The sequence below is a fragment of the Sipha flava genome, unplaced genomic scaffold (genome assembly GCF_003268045.1).
Source record: "Sipha flava isolate LNK unplaced genomic scaffold, YSA_version1 162_pilon_pilon, whole genome shotgun sequence".
Classification (NCBI taxonomy): domain Eukaryota; kingdom Metazoa; phylum Arthropoda; class Insecta; order Hemiptera; family Aphididae; genus Sipha; species Sipha flava.
This window is the reverse complement of record NW_020271810.1, coordinates 29,544-51,294: the sequence shown is the minus strand read 5'-3', so window position 1 is coordinate 51,294 and position 21,751 is coordinate 29,544. Positions and strand designations below refer to the sequence as shown.

The 21,751-nt window shown below is 28.9% G+C and overlaps 1 protein-coding gene across 1 annotated transcript in view; it reads left to right on the top strand.

Annotated features, from left to right (window-relative positions):
- The first annotated feature begins 8,117 nt into the window (after positions 1–8,117).
- LOC112679468 (annulin) overlaps positions 8,118–21,751 on the top strand; it is a 30,388-nt gene continuing 16,754 nt past the window's right edge. Inside the window, exons 1-2 of the mRNA XM_025549279.1 lie at positions 8,118–8,225; positions 8,464–8,656. Coding sequence (XP_025405064.1) covers positions 8,530–8,656 — 127 coding nt within the window. The 5' untranslated portion in view covers positions 8,118–8,225; positions 8,464–8,529. The remainder of the gene's footprint in view (positions 8,226–8,463; positions 8,657–21,751) is intronic.

The window sequence follows — 21,751 nt, the reverse complement described above, 5'->3', positions numbered from 1 at the left end:
TATATATGCGTCTAATGTTTGACACTATAACAATTTACTGAAATATTACAAAAAATGTTTAAAAAAAATAATAATAATAATAATATTACTACTGTACGATGAATATAAACTATTGAAGTTATCGGAATTTTAATTAAAATTGATTGTGTTAAATATTTTTATATTGGCTGCAAAAAATGTTGATGTTGACGAAATTAATTTTCAGATTGAAAATAAAATAGCTGGCGAATTAATGACATACAAATCGATTGATTCCGTTACTAACCAAGATGATGTTGTCAATTATCCAACTGGGTTTTTAAATTCTGTGGAATTTCCTGGATTACCAGCTCATAATCTGTAATTAAAAATAGGATCGATGATCATTATGTTGCGGAATATAAACGAGCCACGTCTTTGTAATGGCATCCGACTTGAGGTGAAGAAATGAATGAACAACGTCATCAAAGTCACAATTTTGAAAGGGAAGTACAAAGGCGAAGACATTTTTATTCCACGGATTTCTTTGATTCCGAACGATATGCCATTCGTCTTTAAACGGTTGCAATTTCCAGTGCGGCTAGCATTTGTAATATCGATAAATAAATGTCACAGGCAGTCGCTAAGTGTTTGTGGCATCAATCTTGAAAATCCATGTTTTTCACATGGCTATATATATGTTATATGTCGCCTGTTCCCGTGTCAGAATACCAACAAAACTATATACCTACACGCAAGAAAACAAAAACTTAGAATGATGTATATGATATACAGTATATCATTAGAATAATAAACACTTTTAGAAATCTTTTATTTTATTAATTATACCAATTCGATTTTAATATTCATAATAAAGACAGGACAACATCTATCAGGTCATCTAGTAGTTAAATAATAAATATGCAATATTGTAATTATATGTATTATATATATATAATAAGAATGATAATATAAATAATTAATTAAACAATTAGATTACAGTCCTATTATAGTCATATTGCGACGCATATAATAATAATTATATTAAAGCAAAACCATAAATAAATAAATTGATAAAAATAATAAAAATAATAGTCTTAAATGTCATATTACTGATTTTTCTATGACATAATTTTAAAATTTTCTGCTGCTGCTTAAGTATTAAAACAAAAATATTTTATGGTAGTGTAAAAATAATAAATTTTACTCGAAAATTTAGTTTAATTTAACATAATTTCTAGAAAATAATAAAAAAATTATTATAATTTGGTGATGACACAATATACTAAATTATTTTCATGAGCGATAAAGAAATACTTGAAAGAAAAATTTGAGTGTTCAGCAGAAATAATTATTTTTAATTTTTCGTTATTATTTGTTATCGAAATATTGTATTACTATTTGTACATTTGTTTTCATTATTTTTATCGTGTACCAAAATTATAATTATTTATTTTGCCTAAATTTAATGAAATGTTTTCCCTATTTACCCACCTATAGGTTTTATAAAAATAACTTATTATTTTAGTGTAGTATACGTCACGCAACACTTAGCTATAAATACTCAAACGGAAACAATTGAAATAAATAAAATTATTTATACAAGTATAAGTTGCAATGAAAATGTTTTCCATTGGTAATTTTAATCTATTCTGTAGGCCAAGTATTTTATTATCGTGTTTGTAGGTACATATCATACATACAAGTATGTATAAAAACAACAGACGATCGTTAAGTTGGAGTATGTTTTTGATAATTAATCGTCGGATGTATATTTTTTTTTTTTAATAATTCTATTTGTTTTTAGAAATAAAAAGTTGATATTATGTGTGTGGTACGTACATTTCTCAGAACTCTACGAAACAATTAAAAAACTGTAACTCCAGTGAAACATTTTACAGAGCACTCATTATTGTTAAATGCATTTTTGATTTGATATTTTAACCATCCATACACCATGTACTTGAACAAAGGGTATTTTATGGAAAAACAAATATAACTACAGACACATCATTTTGGCGCCGGTCATTAGCTATACTGCCACTGCGGAAGAAGCCTAATCACGCCTATGTGTAGTGCATATTAGTAAACAATTTTCACACGATAATGGCACGTATTTTGGGAATTTATTTCTAGTAAGAAAAATACTTGGTACGATACGGGTCGCAATTAAAAATAGTACACAAACATTTTAAATCAACAATTAGTGTTTAGTTACAAGTACAATATTAGTGTAGTTACACCACCGGTGATGTTTTCCGAAGAATTGATATAGATCGTTAAAGTGAAATTTGCTTCTTATTGTAATCGAAATGTGGGAAGTCGCCTTTATAATTATTTTATTGTTAATGACTTCCGTTGGATGTATAAATACCAGATATTTCAACGATAAAATATGAGTGTTAAGGTTTCAAGAGCAGTACATTTTTCATGTAGGAACAGCAAAATATTAAATCGATACCGAATCTGTACTGTAAAAATATTATATGTACAAATGGTGAAAAAGTCGAATACAGAAATATTCGATTTTCATTAAATACAGCGTGTCCATACAACAAATATTGTAATATATGACATTACTATTCACTTTGTATTTTACGAAAATTCTGAACATACTTATAGACTACGAGTACATTGTTATGAACGTCTATTAGCTTTTTCTTATTCTAAAATATGCGTTTAATCAGCAAATCAGAAGTGGTGAATGGGTGGTGAATGATGATGTTTGTCGAAAGACATAATACGATTTATAAAATTGTCAATATTATCAATGTATATATATGTATACACATTGTGCAACATACATTTTATACTATTATGTGAATACCAATATGTGCACGATAACATTTTAGTTTTATAATGTTATATGATACTGTTAAACCTCCCTTAACGGACACCTCTGATTAGCAGTCATCTCCAAATAACGGACGTTTATTCAGGAACTGGGACATTTTCATTATTTTTCTACAGGAAAACCTCTATAGAAGGGACACTCTGAACAACGAAAGCTTTTATGACGTTTTAATTTTTGAAATTGATAATTTTTATCGTAAATTAAAAATAATCGTGGAATACCTAAATAGAAGTCTACACTATTAAGTAATATTTTATTACATACATCAGCATTTCCCAAACTTTTGTTGAGGCTGGTCCGGTTATTAATATTTTTCGCTTTCGTGACCAATCGAAATATTACACATTAATCATTGTATTATTATAAAAAAGGTAAAATAAAACACATTTGAATGTTCACATAGCATTTTGTAATAAAATTGAAGCGTTCATTTGTTACTATTATACTGTATAGATATATAAATATGACGAATGCCATACTATAAGAATTTTCATAAAGTCTAGTTGATAATCTCAATAATTATTATTTATGTTGTAAATATAGTTATTCGTATTAATGAATTGATTTTTACTAGAAAGTTCAAATTATCAAACGAAATGATAAATAACAAATTTAATAGGTATAAGAAGTTTATTAAATTCTGCGATCCGGTATTATATTTTCGTGGCCCAGTAGTGGGTTGCGACCCACTATTTGGGAAACGCTGACATACATTATTATGGTCCATCTTATCTTATCCGTAACAATTAACTCCACAAATATAAGTAGGGAATCTACGAGAAGCATTGACGGAAGTAAAGGGCATACGTAAATACATTTCTTCTATTGAAATAAAGAGTACTTCATTGTTCACCAATACGGTCGAACTAGAAAATGCCTTCACATACGAAGTGACTATGTCTAAAACTTAAGCACGTCGTCAAGAGGGAGCCTTAGGAGGCCTGGTCCCCTAAGAAAAGTCAATGGCTCCGAACTGGCCTCCTTGATTTTTATTTTTAAACATTATAGTGTTAAATTGTCCTAAACCAGCTAAATCCCAAGGGTATATTCCATATAGTTAACGATCGTATAACAAAAATTAAATTCCGAGATTCTATTTTATAAGTATACGTCACTCGATAATTTGAGATAAGACAATAATACGTATATTAATAGATTGAAAACTAGGAATTCCAAATACGGGTATCGAACACACATTTGATAAACACAACTACAGACAATAAAATATAATAGTGAATCTATATATAGTAACTATAAATAGTTACAATCGTCGCCTGAATTTGGTTATTGTAAATACATATAAAAATGTATCTGGAGTTAGAATGTTTTTTGATTTGATAAAAAGTCTGTATGCATTTATTTCTGGTTTTTCTATTCGTGATCAGTTTGTTGATATTCAAAATTCCATGAAATTAATGCCAAAGTTGAACTTAAGCGTATTTGCTTAACGCGACGGACAGTACAAATATTAGCATGTTAAACAACGAAAAAAGCTCTTACCATTACTTGTACTATTAAATAAATTAATATATGAAAGAGATCATGCTGTAAAAGTTACAGGGTCAATTCATCAAATGTATTTTTAATTCTTTTTTAATTTTGTAATGTTCTGTTATATCCTACATATGTTTAAGGGAATAAGCGATTATTTACAAAATACAAGTGGTGAATTAACTAATGCGTTGATTTTCATTTCATTTTTGAAAACAACCCTTCAAGTTATGAGGTTAAAAAATACAAATACAACTTTTAATAACATATATGCTGAAACTATTTCTATTTGTCTATTTGTGATGAAAATAACATAACCATACTTTCTCAAGATACTAATATAAAAATAAAAAATAAATTCCGAAACATTTTGAACGATTTCTATTTACACAGCAAAATGTAATAGAAGAAGAGTCGCCTACATCTAAAATAGATTTAAAAATCAAACTTTATTATATTATAAAATTATTGATGACATTTTGGTAGAAATTAAAAATCGATTTTCCAATAATAAAAATATTCTCAGTGCTGTCTCATATTTACATCCTGATAATGAACATTTTTTAAGTGTTGCACACGTTCAGCCTTTAGCCGAACATTAAATCCATGATGAAATTATTGGTACTGTTAGAAAAATACAAGTTTATTGAAACTCATAAAATTATACAAATCATCATAACTATTCCAATTTCAAGTACTGGGTGTGAAAGAACGTTTTCTTGTTTAAGAAGACTTAAGAATCATATGAGATCTCTTATGAAAAATAAAAGGTTGGTACAATAACACATTAATATTTAAATCTGTAATAAACTCAAACAATTATATACTTCTACAAAATCTGAATTAAGCATATTTTTAAAAATGCTTTTATGTATAGTATAATTATCTAACAGAATATAAATAAAATAATTTATTTGTAAATTATAAACATCTTATTACATAATTATAATTAACAGTCTATCTATGTGATAACTAATTAACTGTTTTATTTTGTTATAGATTAAATAATTTGACACTGTTGTCAATTAAGAAACATATTTCAAAATTATTAGATTTAGATAAATTTACTGAAAGATTTGCAGCGAACCATAAAAATAGACGATAGTCCTTATATAGTTGTTGAAGATGTATATTGTATTAATATATTAATATATTATAAAAATATAATGCTTAACCAATACAGACAATATATTAAGAAATTTAGTATTATTTTTTATGGATATTGTCTGATAAGGAGAGGAGTGGTATTGGGTACAAAAAACAGAAAGGGGCTAAAAAATGTTGGCCCTCTTATAAAAAAAATCTCTGGTTACGTGCCTGCTGAAGCTAGTAGACAAGCTAAAGTAACTGATTTTTTTCATGTAGGTATGTTAATTTTTAATTTAATATTAATTTAATTTATAAAAATAAAATATCTCCCTTTTAATAACATAACCTCTGAATAGCGGACAAAATAGCAACAATCGACAGTATCGGGTATTTAGAGGTTTTACTGTATTAGTAAATTGTTATAACAATTACTGTAAGTTGTGCATATCGCGCGCACAAGAGATTGTCTATATATATATATATATACAATGTGTAAACGCTAATTGAGAACACTCAATATCTTAGCGTAGAGACTTGCAATTTGAATTCTGTTTTATAGTTCTTTTTTATTACATAAAAGTATATATTTTATTGATCTCCGATTTTTTTGTAACTTAATTAGACTGGCACATGCGTAGTACAATTTTTTTTTCTTAAATAGCAACCACTTAATTTAACCACTAATTATTGTTCACCTGGTTTTTAATGCATTTTGGTGCTTCAGCAAACTTCCTAAGTCCAATATTGACCAATTTACAGCAATTTTTTAAAAAAAAACATTGGTAAAATACTCGAGATTTTCAGTATTTTTACTGTAATACTAAAAATAATTGTTTTAGGGTTATTCTGAATTAACATTTTTACCTCTATTTATTGAGGTGAGATTTACAAGTTATTATAATTTTAACTGCTGTTCATTTTCACTTAAATTCGTGCAAGAATTATAACTTATATCATTAAACCGTAAATAAGTATGTTATTTATTTTGCTACGTTAAATAAATCTATACAAATCAATGGAATAGATTAATAATTAATAAAAATTTTAGTTCTTATTCGAGCTATAAGTTTTTTTAATTATTAAATAATTCATCGTATAAATTGTTTAAATAGTTGTCTTAACCTATGCTAGGCAGTTAAAGTTAAGTAAAAATGTAGGCCAAAAATAATTAGTAGTTAAAATAGGTGGTTGCTGTTTATGAAAAAAAAAGTTATACTGTGCATGTGCTTGTCCAATTTCAAAGATCTTAAAAATGTGTATTTTTGTGTAATAAAAACCATTTAAAAAACAGAATTCAAATTGCAAGTCTCTGCGCAAATAATATTATATACTTTATATTGAGTGTTCTCAGTTAGCGTTTACACACAGTATATACTAGGGCTAATTTTAACGTGCGTTTGAACACATTTTGCGCAATTTTAAATAGAAAATTCACAGTTGTAAATACTATCTATAAACAACATTTCTCACAATAATAAATTGTAGTTATCTACATAAGTGTTTCCCAAGTTCTTTTACCTGCGGAACCTTTGCAAGAGCTTGTGCGTTTTGTGGAACCCCAATATTTTTTCTATAATTTTAATACAGGCAAATGTTTTGTACACTTAAATTAGTGGGTTATCGGACACTTCCCGGCACAAGAGTGTCATTAATATATAAAAAAAAAAAAAGACGGCTTTAACATTTTATTTTGTTTATTACTATTACAATATTATAAATGTAATATTAAAGCTTAAAATTTAATATTTGTCTCTCATTACCTCTAAGATAGATTCAATGAGAAGATTGGAATATTTTCATAGTTTTTTTCATAACTGTTTTTAAATCTGGAGTTATTCCTGAAAGTGAGATTCGTAAGTCCGAAGCCGCGTTCAGTTGATTTCGAAACTTACTTTTTGTCTTTGTATACGCCGAAAAGCTACAAACTATGCACCTCATATCGGGAAATGTGTCGATTCCAGTTCTATGTTGAGATCTATGTTCAAATCAAAATATTGCTAATTAATTTACATTTTCTTAAATTTCTCACAGAACCCTTCACGCAAGCTCACGGAACCCTTAGGTTCCGCGGAACACCAGTTGGGAAACACTGATCTACATCATGAACGAGTGCAGGTAGAGGGTCCGTCAATCATCACATTAGGTTTATTAAGACTGTGTTATTATTATTATTATATTATTACAATATTATTGCGCTACGGCAGCGGGATTTATGATCTCATACACAGGGAGTAATATTTTTGAGAGTTTAGGAAGGGGGTTGAGTTTTAATTTTTGCGCACTTCCAAGAAAACCTCAACATAAGCCATGGTACATATGAGCGTTTACTCATGGTACATCGTTTACCTATTGCGCTGCCCGCGCGAACAATATTGTAACAATCGAAAGCTCCGGTTACCGTACTACGGTCATCGAGTGAGGAGGACGAGTACCAAAACGATCACACGCGTTGTGAACAATATTATGTCGCCGTCCGCGGTGGTGGTCATAATCACACGCGGAATTATTATTGGCGACCGTGCGCGTGTGTGCACAGCAAGTACAAACGGTGGTTACCACTTTTACACGGGTCGTAATGTATAACACGAATACGCCTACGGTTTCCATACCCATGTGTGTGTGCGCGCGCGCGCGAGTTTGAGTGTATGTGTGTGCGTGCGTGTGTGTGCGTGAGTGTGAGGCACGTATACTCATGCATTTTTAATAAATACGCGTGCACTTTTTATAACTTATTATAACTTAATATTACGGCCTGCTGCAACGATAGTGGTCGCGGCCAAACAGTCATTCGTCTAAGGACCACCGATAGTGTACGTTCTTCGATATATTAAAGGTACATTGCAATTATTATTATTTAATTTAAATTGTACACATATTACGCGTGCACGCACATACACATACGTACGCACAGAGATAAACAAACAAAAACGAATGTGTGTACGGAATATATGCGTGTATGTATGTGGCATGCGAGTGTGTGTGTGTGTGTGTGTGTGTGTGTGTGTGTCCGTTTATCGCACCGCGCGCACAACGGGGGTCGATTTGTATATCTATACTTAAAAATCATTCAGATAAGGTGGAACCGAAGAGAGAAAAAAAATCCGCTGCCATTTTGAAACGCCCGATGACCGAGTACTATGACAGACTGTTTCGGACTATGCCGGTTATTCGATCGAAGACACTCGAACGGTAAGATGGGTGCTGATTCGTCCAAGGAGTCTAAAGATAACCTAAACTACGTAGTCGTTCCCACCGGCAACAACAGTAAGTAATCCTAATCGTATTATTTTATTTTGCTCATAATTTACACTTTTGTGCATCGTTTTAAGATTTAAATTAAAATTATTATTAAAATCGAAACACAACACTTTTTAGTTGATTTTTTTAATAAGTATTGATTTCCAAGTCGAAAAAATTACTGTTATCCACGCGTGATCATGATTCAAAGAATTTTTCGTGTTTGTTATTAACGTATTGTAGCGTTCTTGCATTTCGAATCTATAAATTTTATCAGATTTGAGAATGAAAAAATTCGTTACTTTTATTAAATAACATTCGTATTGATATTTGGTCCTTTCCCTGTAAACAGTTATGATTTACCTGTAAAATTAAATTTTTTTAGTACTAACAGAATAGTGATGTTTATATTTTCCTAACGAAACTAAACAATATATACAACTATGTGTATTATTTGTTTGTACTGTTCTTAGTTACAATTAGTATAAATGCATAAGTATAAACTGACGTTGTACTTATATAATATTTAACAATTTGATTAAATCTTGATACAATCCACTTCAAATAGAGAGGTCAACTTTAAAATAAAGTTTGTCCCTTTCATTTTGTTCCAAACAGCTATTATATTCATTTATTCAATAACTAAATTTTGTTTACTATTCGACCGCGCAAAATGGTTTATATGGGTGGGTGTTTTACAAATAAAAATAGTAATCTTAATATATTTCGGAGACATTTTTGAGCTTTATTTTGATATCGTTTGTAATATTTAACAGTCGTTATACTCGTAAGTTTATTTATAATTATATTTAACTGGATCATACTGCCGGGTAAATCCATTTAAGAACTTGTTGATATTGAAGATAAATTTATATTTTATAAAATACGTTTAGCAACTGGGAATATCACTTTTTTAAATGTAATAGTTTTTCTTTCAATAAATATTCTTTATACTTTAAGGATGACATTTTAATTAACTTGTCAATAATATTTTTCATAGATGCATTTTTAGATCATTCGTCATATAATGTGATGTTATTGGTGGAAATAATTATAATTCAATCGATACCCAATAATATAAATTAATAAATATATTGGTTTATCATTTTAAATTTGAAGACAAAAAATTTATACTTTATTTATTTAAAATATTGAGAATTAGACAATAACGATACTTTCATTGGTTTACTAGTAAATTCGTCGAATGAGACCATTTATAAATTATAATTTATCACAAAACAATTTCATCAATTTATTGCAATTTATTTTTGTATAAAATATACGTTAGTAGACGTTCTAGTTTTGAATAATAAATCTTTATAAATCGTATATTAAATACATATTTTTTTTTCATGTACCTGTGAAATTTTTGGTATTCATTATTTTGAGTTATTGATTTATACCTTATAGAAAAAAACATATAGTTCGTTCTGTTGTTACCTGTATGATAAAATTGTTGTTTATTAAAAATACAAAGGCTTACTACAAATCGAAATAGGATTTACGAGTAACACTAGGTCATCGTGGGATGATAATAACAACCGGTTTCCGTTAAAAAATTGTATGTAAGTTGTCATCGCCGAAGGAGTATCTTGACAACCTTGTCTTACTAAAGATTTGAATGACATAGTTTGATAAAACTAGCCATAAACTACTTTTTGCACAAAATATCTTGAAAATAATCGTATTTTTACGAAAAAGTTTATCACCGACGAATATGTAACATTTATTTGATCAAATTATTGTCCAATTAAAATTAAATTTTTTTAGTTAGTAAAAACAACTTGGTAAAAAATACGTTTAGTACGTTTTGCAAATTTTCTACTTAAAAATTATCTCAACTTAAATTTTATTTCGTGTTCACATTTTTGTGTTGTTTCAATTGAATTAAATAATCATTATGAACAATTGTCTATTTTAAACTGCATAGTAATTAATTTATTTTATTTCATTGATGAACTATGCAATCAAACGAACGTACTTCGTATTACTGAAGATTAAGTTAAAATGAATCGTAATTTGATATTAAATTGTTTATTTATTTTATTACTGTTGTAATTGAATCAGAATATAATAATCGTTTATAAGTCGATTACGATGATATCGTTTTATTAAAATATATTACAGCCTGACCCATCACGGCCGTCCGTATAAAATGTTTACTATTGTTAAAAAGAATTTACAATTTTATAATAATAATAATATTATTATAGGTTTCGATTTGATAAATAATATCCATAACAATTACAAGGCTATTACATATTATTATATGTCATATAGTAGTAGTACGTAAATATTTTTTCTCTCTCTCTAGATTGAAACATAACCAAAATAATACGTAAAGTTGCGTCACAAGTAACAGTACTGCAACTTCTATATACACTGTTATTATTTGTAATTTTTATTTTATAATTTTGTAAGTAGGTGTTATCTGCGGTTCGTCTTCGCTGTGACTAGTTTGGTCATCAATTGTATTTGAATATAAATGTATTGAGCACAATTTACGACCAAATGGAATTTAATAACACAATGCGTTTAATGACCGTAGAAAAATACGGCGCACACGATCGAGTATAGAGATTTACATGATATTATAAAATATTATACTATATTTTTATTATAAACATTTAAAACCAATTATTAATTATTTTTACAATCGCAATAGTTAATTAAATGTGTTAAACTATTTGTTATCGGCTGAGCCATTTAAAAACGTACAGTTAAAAAATTTTTAAACCATAAGTAGACACGTAATTATCAATCATAATCGTGTTTATTAGAAAAGTAGGAAAATCGGGTATCCGTTACTATGACATTCGTGCATTGTACGTAATAGGTGTAATGACGTACTTAGGTACTTGTACGCCTTCCGAGAGAAGTTAAAAATTGGTCGTCGATTTGAACTGCCTATTTTTATTTTTGGTCCGAGCATGTGGTATCCTTCGAAAGTTAAATCAATGAAAGTGTTATGGTTAAAACAACAATAAAAATAAAATAACTAAATTTAAATTATGTTATAATAAACCAATTACAAAACAAATATTTCATTTTTAAAATTAAATGTTTTGGAATGAGTAAATTAAAGTTATCGATACTATAAATATATTAAACATACATTTTTATGGTATGTGAGATGATTAATTAACTTTGTTTTCTATAGGTAGGCGGCCACACGCGGCCTTTATTACAGTGGGTCGCACTGAATGATCGAAATACCATATAAATCAATATATTAATAATGCATACTTTATTTGTCTAATTTTTTATGTCCAAAGAAATTAAGTGTAAAACGTAGTGCACAGTAAATAATTTCCAAATAATTCAAATAATCGAACATAATCCGTTTGATAGAAAATTCGTTACATAATTATTCATGCCCAAACCTTATGAATTTATGATTTTATTTTGTGCATCGAATTGTACCGTATGAAAAATAGTAAATAAATTGTAAAATTGTGTCATTTACTTGCACCCACCTATTACAATATGTATGTCGATTCATGTATCTATAGTAGACCGTGATCGTGGTATAATATGTAATTAAATATGCTCGAATTTTCGTGGAACTTCAGCGTTATTTTTTTAAATATTTTTCTATCAGTTTATTAAAACGTTTACATATCCTTAACTACTAAATACACGAATACATATACACACATACACAAACACACACATTTATACACACACACATATATATATATATATATATATATATATATATATAGTGGCATATAAGAGCTAAAAGCTGGTGACATATCCGTGCATACATTAAAAACATTGATGTTCTCATTTCAATATTCATTACAGTAAAAATACGTATGTATTAATTTTCATTACATACCCGTGTGGTCAATCGGTATATATGTATATGCCATTTGTATAGCGGACAATCTATACCAAATACATGTAGTTTTATGCAGAGAAGTACAACCGTTACCGTAAAACGCCATAACGGTATTGTTTGTAAACGAAGATATACGTATTAAATATACTCGTATAAAAATCTATTATGCCTAACAACTGAATGGTATTATTCACACGCATTTTATCAACATTCTATATCCGGTGTAAAAAAAAATATATTCGTAAATTTACTGAACATGACATTTTTGTTTTATTTTTGTTTTTGTTTGCAAAATGATCTCCGGGCTCGATTAACACGTACGGACTTTTTCAAACTCACATCACAGCGATGTTTGTACACCAATGTGAACGATAACCCTCGGTTAAGCGTGTAAAAAATTAAACGATTCAGGTCAACCCGACGATAAAATAATATGAATTCGGACGAATCTGTACGTAATTATAATATAATACTATACAAAACGACTTCAGTACTAATTAACCGTTAATAAAAATGTATGCTCACTAAAAATGAATTCGTATCACAGATAAGCATTAAAATATTTATTAATTAATATCCGATTTATAAAATAATGAATTTGTAGCTGTTAATTATTATTTGTTAGTGTTGTTAAATTTTAAAATCGTACTTTTGAGAACAGCTCATGTGATGAAAAGACTATTCATCATGCACATTTACAACGATGAATAACTGTGAAGTCTAATGATAATAATTAAAATATTGTTTAACTTATTAAATAAATAATTATTATATTGTAACTGTATATGCAACGCGTTGTTCGCGAGTTCCTAACCGTTATCTAAAAAATTATTAATTTCATTTGACTATAATCGTTTTGAACTGTTATGATAATGGAATGAATTAAGTATAATACATTAAAATATACGCGTGTACAGAAGTATAAAAAAAAAAAAAAAAAAATTAAAAAAGAAATATAAAATTAAATAATAACGGTCTTTCATTATAAAGTCAGGTTTCGATGCGATATTATTATGAGGTAGTGCGAGTGCAAAGACATGCACATTGTTGAAACAATGTGAATAAAACACTAATATTCGGATTTCGGAAAACGGTATACACGTGCATTAGAAATACTGTATGGCGCGCGTGTGCGGCTGTTAAAATGTAGCCGTCTAAATACTTGAAATAAATAATGTCAATCCGGAAGATTAGAAAGTGCTTACTCACAGGAACCGCGGTGGTCTGCGTAAAAATGTCAATTTTATTTGTTTACAAATTCAAACATTTCACCCTAACTGGCACGTCTTTGTCGTAAATGTGACGTTCGGTGCAGTTGGTTGAAAAGACAGACGGAATTCAAAAAAAGAATAATAAATATTATACGTTGTTCGTGCGCTGTGACGGAGATAATTGAGACGGAGGGAAAGAGAAAAAAATAAAGGGATGAAACCCACGAGTGAAAGGGATACAGCACTCGCATTCATAACCACAAGCGCGATTCTACATAATAAACAACTCCTAGGTGCTGCGCCATAGGTCCAGTTTTTATAAATGGATGTATTGATTCAAATGTTTACGGTGACGTGTGTCTGGATAAAAAATAAAAACAGAAATATTATCGTAGAACTACCCTAAAAAAATTGAAGTGGAAACATTTATGTATTTAAGTGAGACAAACTTGATTTGATATATTCATGGATTTCTCGCACTCCAAGTGGACGGCATTTATTGTAATTTTCCGTGAATTAAAAACAATCCTAACCACCATCATTATTACTATACCGTGGATTACGGGCAGTTCACCTATACGCATAATACGCATTTTCGTTTTAATTTTTCGTATCGATATTTTACATTACATTAGTTATTGTTATAGGATCGATCGGTCACATGATACATCACAATGTGTGGTAATAAATACATTTGAAATCGAATAATAGATCTTTTTTTTCGTCTGTAATAATTATCAGTAATTTTTGCCTGTTTATTTCTCAATGTAGATGGTTTTGTAATCATAACTTTATGCGCAGGTGATTATTTGAACAGTAAATAATTGTTTAACATTAGGTACTTATAATGCGAGTCAAACATTATTTATTGTGGACTCAAATGGTCTTGCGGATCCGATAACCAATTTTATAGTTTTATTATTATTTTGACCCGTGCACGGCCACGGGTGCAATCTAATAACGATCAAGAAGTGTATATCAAATAATACATGTGTTCGTGTATTGCATCGTATTTTTGTGAAATATACATGTAAACCAAAAAATATCATTCTGTCAAATACACAATATCCATATAAATTATTGTTCTCCGTAATTTAATTGCTGATCATAAAGCCGATACGACGTTTTTTCTTTCTTAAACTACATAAACAGTTAAAAAAAAACCCTGTATTTCTATGAAATTATTTATAGGTTGGTTTTTGGTACTTTTCGTTGAATAACACACTGTGTAATCGATTGGTGCAGGTGCAGTCGTTTCTTAACCATTTAGAAAATTATGATTTTATGTATTTGTTCGTATTCGAACAAATACATATACTTAATTGGAAACAATTTAAATAATTTCCAAGCAGATAATTACTAGTAATAAACTATAACAGTCACAAAACATTAAATAAAAACCCTTATAATAAATTCGTAGTCCATGCATAATTATTAAAAATATTTAATTTTATTGCATTATTTAAAAGGACTTTACAATAATTTTTATGTCACGAATAATATGATATCAATAAAAAACATGTTAAATAAAATATTTATCAATGCGATCTCATTTCCTTGCATAGGTATTGCCATCGGGCCCCACACACACACATACACACACACATGAAATATGTTTTTTATATTATCTTTAAATTATTTTAATTATACGTTCATACCATATATTCTCTCTCAATGCCGTTCGCTTATGAGTTATGATATATATTTCAGTAGGTATGTTGCAGTAATTGTAATAACACGTATTCCTGACTGTAGGTACTTATCTATGCCTAAAATGTTAAAAGCGTATTATAATTATTAATATTATTATTATGTTTTGTGTGGGACAGTCGAAAATTATAGATGACGAGTATTTTATTTCGTTTTTATAACCATAGCTAACTTTTGAAAGTGGTAATTACACAAAACATAAGATTTAAATTTTAGTGAAATTTTATGTTCACTAAAATGTATAACTATATTTTTATGACATTCCCTGTTTCTTACGTAATACTTATACGCGATAAACAAAACATTTTAATTCAATTATAATTTTGATTATTATCATTATTATATAAATATTTTTATATTATTAATAATATTATTTATATTAGAAACACATTTTTAGATACTAACTAACGTCACACAGAATGTCCAAATGTGCAGGATCATACTTATAATTTGTTAGTTTTTACATATGTTAAAAAATGTAACCTTAAATTATACTATTGAGTAAAATTGGTTTTCATAGAATAATATCAGGTCGATATGACGGAAAATAATACATACAGTAAAACCTCTATTATTCGTTAATTAAATAAAATTGTTTGAAAAAATGAATAACTTCTGTTTGTTACAACGAATTGTTGTTTATAAGAATTGTGTACTTGGAATTTTTTTATTTTTCTTAGTAACATTAGAATTGATAAACCAGCTGTTCCTCATTGTTTCTCGTACTATGTTTCTCATGACATATGCTGTTTGATGACTTATAAATGGTGATGGCTAATCTTCTTCTTCAGATGTCTTTTCATCTACTTCATATTCTTCTTCTGTGTTATTAGAGACAATTTCAATATCAAGTAACTCGTAACCTTCGCCTAAATGATCCATATCTAACCAGTCTTTCATTGAAATATTTCTAACATCTTCAAAACCGTATATCATTGAAACTATATTTTTTGAGTATCGTCTTTTTGGACGTTGTCACCATTGTGTGCATTGCACTTCAGTTTCTGTAGGTAATAATAATTTATTCCAATATTGTTGTAGTGTTTGAATCGGTTTACTTTTCTAAGTTTCAGCTACAGTAAAAATAGTATATTTAATTGCAAAGTTTTTCAAAAATGTATGAATGTTTAATTTAGCAGATTAAAGATTTTTAATACCATAACTTCGTTATAAACTTTCGGTTAAACCTTGATTCTTCGGTTATAGATATCGTATTTGCAGAAAAAAAATTACATGTGATATTTCCATCTTCAGATTACGTTCATAATATATATATATATATATATATATATACATAATAGTACATATAGAACATAAATTATGGCGTGTTGCACGTAACACGATATAATTTATCTATGGATGAAAATAAGTATGTAAATGCGATGGATGATTTATAACAAAAGCTGATGGATGAGAGAGTGACGGATAATCGAGGGTTTAGTGTATCTACTTAATTAAAAATTAAATTTCTTGTCACTCTGAAATTAAAATAAATTTTATTTTTAAAACTATAAACATTATTTCGTAAACAATATTAGAGCTATTTCATTAAAGATTTACGTCTATAATTATATTACTATCAATTTATTATAAATCATTCTTATAGCATTTCACCTTCGTTTAAACAATTTATAAAACGTGTATTGAAAACCACTTTTGTGAAATTATAAATTTTTTGTTATTGGATTTGTTACAAAATATAGAAGCAATCTACTAAAGCTCACCACAAATATTAGTTTTTCAAAGCATTCACAGAGCATCGTACACATGGGGTTCAACTCCCTTCCAAATTCAGGAAAATTATAAAATATATTTTTATTGAGCAAAATAAACTATATAAGTATGAAAATGTACAATCTAAACCTCCCTTCCCAAAATATTTTTTTGTGTACTCGCCGGGTCTATTGTTATCTGTATGAACTATAACAGAAATGTTTAGATATTCTCAAATTTTCCGACAAACCAGTTCAAAATGTTCACCAATAACAAATCGTTAAACTATTTCTGTTGCGCCATAACCACGAGGGGCAAATATAAAACACATAACAGTTGATTAAAATAAATAAATAAACTCCGTGTATGGTTACAATCATTTACCACCGTGGACATGTTCATTCGTCAACTGATATTCGGCAACATCTAGCGGAATCGACGTATTACACTTACATAATTGCACGTTGATTCCGTACACAAGAACATACTGTGAGCCGCTGTGACCCTAACCCACTCGTTGTGACGAACATTATACACGTGCGCACGTGCGATTCGTCCTACTACGGCACCCATGTACGTAATAATACGTATGCTGTTTTTCAAACCCATCGCATTGAACGATCGTCACGGTGGTCATCATCGTGTTTAGTCAGATTTTGTGAATCCGTACACAATACTACGTAATATGGATGAGCATAAAACAGATATGACCGGCGCGGTTGTATTAAAATGTTGTACATTTTAATATTCTGTTCAGACTGATGATGATGATAGGTAGGTACACGACTTAGATACATATAAACATTATTAGTGATCGACAGCCCCTCGTACTTTGACCTGTACAGTCTTAATAGTTCTTAATGAATTCATACGAACGAGAACGTAATGGATAAAGAACATTTTAAACGCGTTTTATCAGATAAATTATTTACAAAAGAAGAACTGACGAAAAAAGTCAGTCGGTAGTCAAAGATTTTAAGACGTGTAATAAAACAATCAACACTGAATCCAATTACGCTTATCATCGCTTTATGACTCATTATGAATTATATTGTTCATTAATAATTTCGCAAACACTATGTGTATAGTTACAAAGGCCGTTTCATTGATTAAAAAATATCATTAGAGATTTCCGTCTAATGAAATAGAAATTGTATATTAATTTGTTATCTCTGATTCGAGTATTAGACGCTTGCGCGGAAAACGAACAATTATTTCGTCATATTTCGATCAACCTACTCGGTGTATAATAATGTATAATATCTTAGTATGTATAGTTTATAGTTTAGTTCATTAAAATAAAATATTGAAAACCCATTAAAAAGTTAAACGTTTTCCCCATTAACTGAGTAGTGAGTACATATATTATATTATTAATTAGTAACTTGAAAAACAATAATAATAATGCTAAAAAAAGTCTACACAAAAAGTGCAAAGTTCGGGTTCTAGTTGAATGGAGTTTTGTGAACTATATGTCGCATGAAATTATAATTTTATAAATTTTTTTAACTCACATAATTATCAAAAGCTATTCTCTTGTTGTATTTACAAAATGTACATAACGTATCATTATTAGTTATAATTAGAGTCCACGTTATTTCATATAATTATATATATATAAAAAAAAAAACATGTAGTCTTCAAAATTGCCATCATAATAAAATACTAACATGATAATACAGACAGATCGAAAGTAATAATAGAAAATAAAAACTGAACCTGTGGTTAGATACGAGAATAGAACAGTTAATATTTTCGGCTGGGGATAAATAATAAATTGTAAGAGTAATTATCTCCGATCCTAAGTGTCTGCACTCGGTTTCTACCGATTTTGGGCTGTAGCCAGACCACATTATGAGGGCATAATTTTTTGGACATTATTTAATTTTATGAAAACAAAAATTGTTTTTGATATTCTAGTTATAATATTATAAAATTTGATTTTATTGTAAATATAGTTATAATACGTATTTTATGATTTTAGATTCCAAGTGAAACGAAGTATCTTATAGTTTTACAATGATGTTTCTTCTATATTTTTTTAATTACTTTTTTTTCTGTAAACACTTTTTGGGATAGAAATACTGGTTCAAAAGTTTTATATAGCAACATTTTAGATTCAAAATCAGACTACAGTAGTACTTAAATAAGGTAATTTTTCCCAAATTTCAGTAGTTTTTCCAGATTTGAGGAAAAACTATCGAAAAACCGAGTAAAAATTAGTTCAATTATACTTGATAAGTGGTATTAATAATTAATTAATAATACTATGCAAAATTAATATTTAATACAATTGTAATTTCCTGTTCGAGTATATTGAGTGTATTGAAATATTTCCATAATTTTTTATTATTGAGGTTTTTTCCATTTTAATTCAAAAGTTTATACTGTTAGATTAAAAATCACGAGACACTGATTGCTAGGGGACGAAATTCTCCTGTTTCTTCTCCCTTCCCCTCGAATATAGCCCTTACTGTTTTTGGAAAATAAATGGGTAAAGTCCTCACCCAGTATATCCGGTAGTCCGTACATTTGAATCACTTCGAAAGTTCTGGTTCAAATATTGTTCAAGTTGTATTAAAAATTCCAGAAAAATGAACCTTATTTGAGTTAACTAAATATGGAGTTCTCATTTTTGAATAATAATAGTTGATCATGCCAAGCAATAGAGGTACAAAATATTGATATGTATTGGGAAATTATTTATACTATATGGTTCATGTGAAGATTTTAAGTAAACGGTGTAATATAATATTATGAATGATAATAAGTATTATTTATTTCTAGAATATATTGACGGTGCTAAACACCCTTTTAGGAGATTTTAGCCTATGATAAGCGAGCACTGCGAGCTGCAAATTTTTTGATCATACATAAAAATGTGGGCCGCTTAAATTTCCACCCGGGCCGAAGTACTCTCAGTTCGCTCCTGGTTAGGTTAGCCACTGATTTATGGTATTAAATTAATCAATAACGTTACCGATAAAGCTGGGCTAGGCCTTCGGTTCGCGGCTCGTTTAAATTTAATATCTTAACAATTGTTGTAATAATATATGAAGAATATAAATTACAAAATGTTGAGAACGTGAATGCGGCAAAGTCGCATAAAATATTCTATGCTCGACCGTGTTACTGAAAGGTTTATTTAAAATATTTTATGCTTAATCGTGTTATGCTCAACCGTTCTACACCGCGAATTTTAACGACAACAGATAACGTTAATTTCGAACATGTGTTTTCACATGAATCTGAAAATAGTTATAAAACACGAGCCGCGTTACGCTCTGTGACCGACGGGGTTATGATAATAATATCAAACGATCGGTTGTTGAAATAAACGGAAAGATACGATCAGCCATAAAAAATAATGCATCGACTCGGTATTAAACGTTATCGTCGTGTTAATCGTTATTCAGATAATGCACTGTGCGGCGTTACCACCCACGTTCAGCGCCTTTGTTGGTCATCACATTTGTGAGTTCCGGAAAACGTGTCCTTCGGATGTGGTTTCAGACGGAAAACACGCACGTGATGAATACGAACGAGGACACTATCGTGGTTTTTATCTCCGACCGTTAACGCATTCGTTCTTCAAATGTGTCACTCAAATCCCATCGTACTATTACCGCGCACATTAAAATGTGTATAGTATTGGAAACAGTACATTTTTTTTCGCGTCTGATTCGGTAAACAACCACCACGGCAGCGAACGGACGCGAAAAAACGAGTCGTTCTCGATCGGTCTAACGACGGCAGGATTTACTATTATTGGTAAGATCAATTTCGAAGGTTAATTCCTCTCAGTGGTCTGACGTGAGATTTGTTTAAAATGTCGCGCGTGGGAAAGACAGCATAAGTGGGTGTACGTAGTAAAAACCGTAGTAATAATATTTACGAGGAATTTTGACGAAATATGAAAATAAACGTGAATTAAAAGAACGTTAAAAGATATGTATAAATATGTAATGTATTATGTTATGTCGCATAACATACGCGTTTTTTGCAATGAAAAAGTAAAAATAAATAAATATTATTCATGTCGATATGAACCGATACTAATTGTTTTTAAATTTAATCTTACTACTTTTATATCGTTATTGAAAAACATACGTTCGTGTATATATATATATATATATATTATAATTGTTTTGGTACAATAAAATTGTGTACAACGGTATTTTTTGTTTGATTTTTATTATTATTATTATTTTTTTTTCATATTGAATACGCAGTATTTATGTATAATAAAAAAAATGAATAATTGCAATCGGAAATGAAACAAGTAAAAAAACGTTTAGATTTCAGCGAGTTAAAAAATAAAAATAATAAAACCCTCGACCAAACTACGTGATTAAATAAATTTCTTTGTTTTACCGTACAACAAGATTCGTTATGACGTGCACAAGAGTCGTAGCCAATTTAAATATAAATATATGTATACGGAAACAGCTTTTCATAAATTTGTTACAATTACAGTCGAATAACTACACAACGAATTTTTTTTTATGTACCCACGCAATTTTCATCAAAAGAAAAAATTTTCTATTTAATTTTATTTCTATTTCTATTTCAGGAATTACTTTTATATTATTATTATTTAACCATCATATAATAGCATATATTTTTTTACCTTGGAGCTTTCGA